The 10,037-nt window shown below is 39.9% G+C and overlaps 1 protein-coding gene across 1 annotated transcript in view; it reads right to left on the bottom strand.

Moving 5' to 3' along the window:
• LOC123980797 (interferon-induced very large GTPase 1-like) overlaps positions 1-10,037 on the bottom strand; it is a 20,989-nt gene that overhangs the window by 8,699 nt on the left and 2,253 nt on the right. The window contains 3 exon segments of the mRNA XM_046065345.1: positions 1,577-1,681; positions 1,781-1,895; positions 7,085-7,180. Of these exon segments, the coding sequence (XP_045921301.1) occupies positions 1,577-1,681; positions 1,781-1,895; positions 7,085-7,180 (316 nt within the window).

The following is a 10,037-nucleotide window of genomic DNA, read 5'->3' on the forward strand; positions in this document are numbered from 1 at the left end:
AAACGCTCTGTCCCCTTTAGTTTTCAGTCGAGACTCTGGAACAGACAACAGACCTCTGCCCGAGGATCTCAAGGTACGTGCTGGTGCGTATGGGACTAAAAGGTCAGAAATATAACAAGGCGAGAGGCCATGAAGAGCTTTAAAAGTGATCAATAGAATTTTAAAGTCAATTCTAAAACATACTGGGAGCCAGTGTAATGAAGCTAAAATAGGAGTAATGTGGTCATATTTCTTTGTTCTGGTTAAAAGCCTGGCAGCTGAGTTCTGGACAGTCTGGAGTCGATCAATAGATTTTTGGGTTAAACAGGTGAAAAGGCTGTTGCAATAATCCAGGCGTGAAGAGATGAAGGCGTGTAAAATGGTCTCAGTGTCCTTAAAAGTTAACATAGATCGAATTTTAGCTATATTTCTAAGTTGATAAAAACATGATTGAACAAGCTTTGTGGTGTGCTGCTCGAAATTTAAATTACTATCAAACCAAACACCAAGGTTCTTTGCCACAGGCTTAATGTGATTTACTAGTGTGACAATAAGTGGAGGATGACCATCTGGCAACAAGAGACGGTGATGAGGGTGAAGATGAGGATAGAGAAAGGGAGCAGCAGCAGACCACTGTGGAATGCTAACTGGCAGAGCTCATTCAACCTGCTTTTACTTTTTGCAGTGGTATCATATATGAAAAATGATGTCATTGCAAACCCATTGTACTCCTGAGAAGATCTCATCAGGAAAAATATAAATCAACTTTCCGAGTGAACCATGAGTTGGTAGGGGCTAAAATATCATCCAATTCAGCTTAAAGTGATACTATGCGATACTGCAGAGTTTGTTGTTAAATATTTAAATATGTATTGAAGCAAAATACTTTTCTAAGCCTAAATCTAAGACACAAAGTCTAGTTTATTTATCGGTAAAGGAAAGGAAAATTGAGAGTTACAATTAGTGAACAAACATCATCAAACAAACAATATGTGTAAGTTAAGCACACAAACGCTGCACCCAAAACACAACAGAGTAAAAAACTAGGGAGTTATTTGATATCATATGTACAAAAATACAGTGACTGATAAGCATCGGTTTTCATTCCTTTCAAATCTAGTTGATTTATACAGCATTGAAACCCCTCACAGAAGTTAACACAGGTCTTCACCTTGCCTGGTCAAATAACTTGTCTCACAATTCCTAAGACATTTAACAGGCTGTTTCTCAGTCATCGTCACAGCTAGAGTCCCGTAAAAAGTCCAGCATGTTCGAATGTACCGCTGTTTGTTTACTTTCTCTCTCCCACTGCTTCGAGCGCTCCGAGCAGCTTTGTTTGTGCTAAATTTACAGACCTAGGGGCTGTGTAGGAAAACCGGATTTTTTTAAGAGCACACGAAAAACAGAGAGCTACCTACCCATGAGTAAATATTGGCCGAATTTAACAAAAAGTGTATTGGATTAAAATAGCAAAGTACCCCTTTAAGCTTCAGCATTTATCCATATTATTCCTCTTTTTACAGAAAAATTGTTTTCCTTGGGAAGGACTTTGTGACTTATTGCCTCATTTTTATAGTCCTATGTTTCTTTTACTCACTTGTATGTGCAGATGTTCTTTTTCTCTTCTTCGGTACATCATAATCCTCCCTGCATCTGGTGACAATGCTGTTATGGTCTGTTGACATCAAAGGAGGGTAGGGCACTGTGGAAATACCAATAATTACATTGTTGTTGATAATAATACTGCACAACATTTAGTGGCTTCCTGCTGAACAGTATATTGCATAAAGCTGATCTTTACCACTTGAATCGTCAGTCTGTTGACAGTCACCCTTGCTGCCAGGCCATGGTCTTGATGGAGTGTCCTCTGCTTCCTCACAGTTAAGTGAATGAAATGAATCTTCATCACTGATTCCCTTGATAAATAAGAACAATATAATGTAAAGTAATCAATCATCTCATTATGCCATACACAGTACATTAACCTATAGAACATTATTTCCATTTTATTTAATGGATCTTTTGGAAATAACAGTTTAGCTCCATGGTGAGTTCACTCTCAGTCATCCCACACTTACTCAAGATTATTCAAACAGCTTTTCACTGAAAGCAATAACAAATAGAGTTTAATTCCCCAAAAACCTTAAATATCCAACAAAGTTTAAAATTCCATGCAGCCTACTTGACTGACACACTTTCTTGATCACAACCATCACTTTTTACTCTAATCCATTTGTAGTGAGCTGGGGGCTGGGCAAAGTGTGTGGCCGTCCCCAGCGCACGGTTCAAAGATGGACAAACAGCACTACAGAGCACATTTATTCACTAGGTTGTTCTTCTTGTGTAATTCCGGCAGTGTAGATGCTCGAAGAAGTGGGAAATAATAATAATAAACAGTCATCTGGTTTATTAAAAGTAAGAAGAGAAGTGACATCTGGACAAATGGAGGACTAACGTTACAAGTATAATTTAGCACGAGCCGACAGCATGTGGATCTTTGTTGTCAAGAAACCTAAATGTCACACTGCCTGTCTGATTTGTTTTGTTTAGTTTAGGTCTCTGTGAGTTTTGTTTATTGGTCAGTTTGGTATCTGTTATTTAGTCTGTGTTTTGGGTTTCATTCTGTTTTCTTGTGTCCAGTTTACTCTGTGTTTTTTTGCTTGTTGGTCTGATCCTGTCTGTTGTGTCTTGTTGGGGAGTCTGTTTGTGTTGTTCTGTTATCTTGTCTACTTTGTCCACTCTGTGTTACTGGTTCAGTCCATGTTTTCTGTTTTTGGGATTTGTTCCTTGTTTTGTGTTTCCCTGTTTAGCCTTGTTATTTACAGTGTTCATTTGCACATTCAGTTTATCTCACTTAGTACCTTTTCTGTCTCGTATCTTGGCTTGGCTCTCGTGTCTTTGTTAATGTCTTTGTATTTACTCCTTGTTCTATGTCTGCTTTATTTTGGAGTTGTCTGCTCTGTGTTCTGTTTAATCCTTGTTTCAGTCTGTTTCCCCTGTTGGTTGTAGTTTATGTGTATTATTTGTGATCTCTCTGCTTATGTTCTGGATTAGTTTGTTATTTAATATTCTGATATGTTCTGTCTTCTTTTGATATTATCGGTGCCTGCCTTAGTTTCCCTACTGTTGTGATTGGTTTCTGTCTGTTAGATGTCAGTTTATATTCCCTGTCAGTTTCATTTATTCATTTGGTTACGATTTGATCACTCGGTGTTAACCTGTTTTGTTCTGTTCAGCCACCTTAGTCTGTTTTGTCTTGTGGATTTGCCTGTATTTCTCAGTTACTTGGTCTGTCTTGTCTGTTCTGGGTTTTGAGTTCCATTTAGAGTCTTGTCTTGTGTTTCGCAACCTGTTAGTGTCTGTTTTCCCCTGCTGTCTCTCTGCCTGCCTGTGTCTCATTAGTCTCATCTCTGGGTGCTTCTCAAGTCTCTTAATTGCATCCACGTTTCCCTCACTTGCGTCTTTTCCTAGCGTCTTAGTCCTGCCCACCGGAGTTTCATGGAGAGACGAAAGGAAACCAGGCCAGGAGAGAAGGAACGAGGAAATATGTTTTTAGAGACGTCCTTTCCTCCGAAGCGTCACGTGAGGCGATGTTCGTTTCTGATGACGGCAGCAGCTGGATCAGCGGTCAGTCGACTCTAACAGCTGTAGAGACTTTTGATGGAGTTTGTATCTGCACACATGTGCACTGTGTTGATACTCAGTCTCAGTTAACGGTGCAGAGCAGCATGATTCTCAGTAACCTGGTTAACAAACACCTGCACATGAATAATTATAGGTTGCTGTATGTCCTGCTCAGAGGCACAGAATCATTTCTACTGGCACAATAGGCCTAGTTCATATTGAACTAACTTCATTCCACAGTAGCAATAGAAGACTAAAAACCTGCTCCAAACAGTGTGTGTGCGCGAGAGAAAGCTAAATCAGACACGACGCAGAAACTCATGTAACTCATCATCATTGCAGCTAAATTTATTTCCTCATGCAACAAACAGAACCGTTGTTGTCTGTATAAAGTAACTTAATTATCACATTATTAATTCCTTATATATTTTATATGTGAATTTGCGCTCTGGAACATTGCAACCTAAACATTCATGGCAATGGGCAAGAGAGAGAGAGAGAGATCTCTCATCTCATGGAAACAAGTTTCTGCCACATATCAAAGTTTCCTTCTCACTAGAGGAAGAGGTGTCCAGGCTGGACCCTGATCCTTCTCACAAGAGGTGTAACAATAACTATCACAATAGAAAGTAAACTCAATCGCGCATGTCTTTATTCCCCTGCAGCAAAGTCGCAGGCATCAACCCAAGGATTGGTACGTGATGTCACCATCACACGGAAGCGCTTCTGCCGGCTGCACATACAGGTCCGTGTGTGGCGGTGGTGACATTTACTGATCCGTCAGAAAAGCTTGGGAAAATGTAGCGTGTGTGGAAGCTACCGCACTACTCGGTCAATAAAAGAGCTTCGTTACTGAAAAGCTATTTGATTCAGAAAATAAAGACGCTACCACCAAGCTACTGAGAAATGTAGTTAAACTAGTAATGATGCTACTACTGAGTGAGGAGTTTTTGAGAGGGGGTTGTAGCCAATTCCATGGTCTGGTCGCTGCCACACCGACCACTGGTCGCTGCCTGCTGCCAGGCTGCCAGGCTGCCACACCGACCACTGGTCGCTACCACAGTCTAAGGGAAGGCTCCTTTCTGTTCCTTGTTACACAAACTGCGGCTGTACACATTTAAAAACAGTCTATGGTTCCAAAGTAGACCTAAAGTGACCTTAGATCATTTAAATTCTCTCAACTGGCAAATGATACAATTTTTATTTTGTCTAATAGAGAGAAATGGATCAAAGCAATTAGATGTGTTGAGAGTTTTTCTACTGTATCTGGCTTAAGAATGAACTTGAAGAAATCTGTTTATATTTACATTAAAAAGGATAAACAGACTTAAATGAGCATACTAATGAACTACCTTACGCTGCGCACCGCATGACTGACAGGATGGCTGCACTTCTCCACCATCAGCCACTATCATGCTCACAGTTTTGAACAAACAGGTTAAGGCCGCGACCAGCGGACATGAAACTAGAATTAGACTCTGTATTGACTGCTGCTTATTTGTTTAGCATTATTGGCTTTTTGATGCATCCTCCAATTTGTACAGCGCTACATATGATAATATGCTTGCTACTGTGTGCCGGCAGCCATCATTGCGTAAAATAATAACGATTAAATATTATAACTACTATAAAGGGCTCTCTCCTTGAGCAATAGTCTTTGGTGGCATTTTTCATGCTATTGAAACTGTTGCAATATCGCAGACCTCAGGGGCAAGTAGTGAACTGCTGTGTGTGTTTCTGCGTGTGGGCATGAGATGAGGCTCCACACTGCTGCCACACTGGTCGGTGTGACGTCGCTGCCACTTGGGGCGCTAAAGACAGTGGTCGCTGCCACACTGACCACTGGTTGCAGTTGGTTATATCTACTGTAATACATCTTTATCATAATTCTTTGTTAATATATTATTGATTATGCCTACTCTTATTGTTGCACTATATATTGCAATTTGTGTGGTTATACCTACAGTAATAGCCTACATCTATCTATCTTTAGTCCTTGCCTATAACAAGGCCTGTGTTATCACCTGTGAATGAAAGTGTGTACATCTTTCTATATCACAATACTTTGTACAAAATACTATATTAAATCTTATTGATGCACTGTAGGCCTACCTATATTGCAGTTTGTGTGGTTGTAGCCAATCTACAGTAGGCTACATCTATCTACATCACAATACTTTTATAAATATAGCCTACAATATTATTGATTATCCCTATATTCTTATTGTTGCACTGTATATTGCAGTTTGTGTGGTTAACCTACAGTAATAAATTTCTCTATCTTTGGCCTACAAGAAGAAGGCCAGTGTTGTCACCTGTGACGGAAAGTGTGGTGATCACTTGTTGGTTGAATCCAAGTTAGACTGAGTTTTAACAATCAGATTATAGTTAATCAAAAAATTTTTAGGCTATATTTAACAAAGTATTATGATCTAGATATATTTGTTACTGTAGATAGGCTATAACCACACAAACCGCAACATATAGTGCAACAATAAGAGTAGGCATAATCGATAACATAGTATATTTAACAAAGAATTATGATGATTACAGTAGATATAACCAACTGCAACCAGTGGTCTGTGTGGCAGCGACCAGTATCTTTAGCGCCCTAGTGATAGCGACCAGTGGTCTGCGTGGCAGAGACCAGTGGTCGGTGTGGCAGCAACCAGACCACATAATTGGCTACAACCCCTGCTGGAGTTTTGTTGCAATTCACAACACACTCCACTAGAACTTACGCACTTAACCTGTAATAGGGCCCCAGTCACCAGGGGTGGGTAGTAACTCATTTCAAGTAATGCAAATTTGTAAAAAAGTAGTCTTAGGAACAGTAAACTTTCACATTCTTTTTTAACTGTACTTTTACTCTTTACTCAAGTATTTTTAGGGCCTATAACCTTAATTTAAAACTTTGCTTCATTTGCAGTTTTTCCTTCATTACAACTTGTCTGTTATTTACTGCGCATTTTGCTGCATTAACCGAAATGAGCCGTTATCCAAGCAGTGTGCACGGTTACGAAGGACAGCTTTAACCGGATCACTTGTTTATTTATTAATGAAATATTAATGATTTAAAATCAGTTAGTGTGATAAAAACAGGATGGCCCAATGAGGGCTACACTTAAAACCTACATGTGTGTGAGTGACTGTCAAAAAAATATAAATTCAAAAAATACCCTTTATAAACATGCACCAGATCATAAGGTGTAAATTTATGGCTGTAATAAATTGAGTTTACATACTGAAAGATGGTGAGATAAAAATGAGGGGGCCCCGTGAGGGCTAGACTAGAAACGTATGTGTGATGTTAAATCTGTTTCTTTAATCTGAAGTCATCATCCAATGAGTTATCCTGACTGGAAACCTGTATCAGCAAAAGCAACGAGAACACCTTCCTGTGTGCTGGCATCCTTCCTTTCTTGGTAATAGATGTATAGGTCAACAGTTTCTGACGACAGTGTCTACTTTGCTCCATTACCTGTGTGCTGGCATCTTCTCTGTTTGAGTCCTCATGGGGCGTCAGATCTGATGGGAACGTCTCGGTCTCTTCTGCTATAGCCTGCTTGTTTATCACCTAGAATTCAGATAAAAGACAAGAATGCATAAAGAACTGAGAGAAATCATGTTTGTGCAGATATTCAGAAGATGCAAAACTTAGCTCATGTGAAAACTGCTTTGGAAACGGCATTTAAATGACAGCTAATTGCATGGCCTCTTTTCTAGAAAACTTAACAAGTCAAAGCAATGCATAGGGGGCTGACAGAATGACTTTCAAAATACCCTTTATAAACATGTAACAGCTCAGGAAATAAAATTGTGGCTGCAATAACCAGGCATGCAAACTGTCAAGGGTAAAAAAGTGAGAAGGATACTCAAGCAGAGAAATGCACAGAGACAATGTCTGTGACAGGGTCTGTTTTTAAGCTTACATAGATAACATGCATTTCTCTACTGGACATAAGGGCTCACGAGACATGGTGATGCATGACAACGAGATGTGACGATATGTTAACACCATTTTATAGATATCATCGATGCTGAAATATTTGTGTTGTGGGGTTCTTCCCCAGTGGGGAGTCATTCCCAGAAATCTTTGAGCATAAAACACTTAATTTCCTGCATTCTGGTGAATTTTCTGTTCTGCCTTTCATTCATCAATTTATGGTGGAAATGTTTTATTTATGTAAAGGGAAACACAAAATTCAGGTGCAGGTGACAATTCAAAATCTATAAACATTGCAGAATATAATGCAGTGCAGCTCTCATTCTGTGTTGCTTTCACATATGTTTCTCCTGTAGATGAACTTTTCTGATGTAATATCTTCCCTGCTGAATTGGCACACATGCAGACATGATTTAGTCTCCCTCCTCTTTTGTCTTGTTCACAGGGAGAGAACGGAAAATTTGGCCAAAAAGAAACTGTGACAAGAAGTTGTTAAAGTTACTGAGTGGTGCTGCACATTTTGGGGTCATTGTATAATCAGTAGCTTGTTTATTCTTACTTTAAAAAATTTATAAATAAATAAGTGCAAATAAACCTTTCTCAAAGCACTTTCGTTGGTTCTTTGCCATTTCATGTTGCAAGCTTTTTTTCAAAGCATTTTTAACAAAGGCTTTCAAAAAGTGACAGGGACGTGTTCCCAGCGTCCCCAGTGTAACACAGATGCCAACACGTTTTATCCTGTTGACGTTAAACTTACATTACATCCAGGTTGCTGCCACTGCTCTGAACAATTACCTTAGCTAACGTTAATGGTAAATAACAGTGGGCAAAGTTAATAATAATAATACATTTTATTTCTATAGCGCTTTTCAGGACACTCAAAGACACTTTACAGTAAAAACAGAAGTTATGCATTTAAAACAGATTAAAACATAAATAGCATAATATATATGAACAGTAGATAAAAGCAGCAGAGTTTTGGATATATTGAAGTTTAATTAGGGCTTTGGCAGGTGAACCATAAAGGATGCTTTTGCAGTAGTCAATTCTGGATGTAATGAAGGCGTGGATCAGGGTTTTGGCAGCAGAGAAGGTGAGTGATGGGCGGAGACGGGCGATGTTTTTGAAGTGAAAGAAGGCAGTCCTGGTGACATGGTTGATGTGGTAGATATCACTTTTGGGGTGGGTTGGGGTAACAATTTCATAAATTCAGTGGCGGATTTGCAGTTGGTGTCGTCAATGTGGAATGCTCTGAGAGCTCGGTCAGGAAATGAGAGAAGTTGGAGAGAAAGGTGGGGTTTGGCTTGGCGCTGAGAAGTGGTATGAAAATATATAAGTTATAAATAAGTTATAAACATTACTGGATCTGACAGGACAGTTAACGCTGTAAACTAGCTTACTTCTGTCTTACATCAGGCTTGCTTTCTGATGGACAGCTCATACTGCAGTCTTTTACCGTCCTCACGTGTTCAGCCGTCAGACTCTACAGTCTACAGTGCCTCTGGTTGGGTTGAGGCATTAGGAGTAACGATTGGTTAGGCACAGCCAGTTGTAAAGTTGCAAAGCTCATGCTAGAGAGGAGAGGACTTGTTAGAGGATTAATTGCTGCCCTCCCCCCCCAAAAATGTTCTCATCGGACAAATCACGTGGGTGACCCATTTTTGTTTCAAAATGGCAAATTTCGGCGAAGTTTGCATGCCTGCTTTATACACCAATGAAGACGTAGTTATGTATATTATTTTGCATTTCTGTCAATAGATACTCCTAAATATTATACACAGCACCTTTAAGTAAATTAAAAGGTGTGTGACAACGATCCCAAAGTAATAAACCCCAAATTATTACTGTCCAAGACTCTTTTCAGTTTTAGCGTAATTATTCACAACATGCTGTCTATTTGCAGTCTACTAATACTAATAATGTCTACATTCAGTTATTCTTAGTGAGCTCTTTGACATCATCTAAATAAAACTAAATACATCAGACGCATTAAAGTGCTGCATAAACTGTCAATGTCACTAGAATTTGATTTCCCCACGTGAGTCCTGATGATGTTCCCCTTCGAGGGAACTCGAACTGCGTCGGTTACGACACTATGGGAACGCCTCTAGGCGAAGCAGGTCTGAACGTGAATGAAATCACTCCAATCCTATTGGCCTGTTGCTAGAACGGTAAGGTGTGACGGAATAACCGGAGGAGTATAAAGCACACCTGTACACACTCATCATTAGCTTTTTTTTATTCAGCAGGCGCTCTGTATGTTGTTTGAAGAAAGCTCCAGTCCTACAAGCAGTGTGTCTTACCTGAAGAAGAAGTCTACCAGCATGTCCGGCAACCAGATGTACAGAAGGTGTGTTTTTTTCTTGCCCTCGGTACATCACGGATGGAGATTCTCATGAGATGTGTGTCTCATGTTTGGGGATGGAGCACGCCCGGGCAGCTCTCGAGGGGGCTGCCTGCGCCCGTTGCGAAGCCCTTTCCGTGCGGG

The sequence above is a fragment of the Micropterus dolomieu genome, linkage group LG12, assembly GCF_021292245.1.
Source record: "Micropterus dolomieu isolate WLL.071019.BEF.003 ecotype Adirondacks linkage group LG12, ASM2129224v1, whole genome shotgun sequence".
Taxonomy (NCBI): domain Eukaryota; kingdom Metazoa; phylum Chordata; class Actinopteri; order Centrarchiformes; family Centrarchidae; genus Micropterus; species Micropterus dolomieu.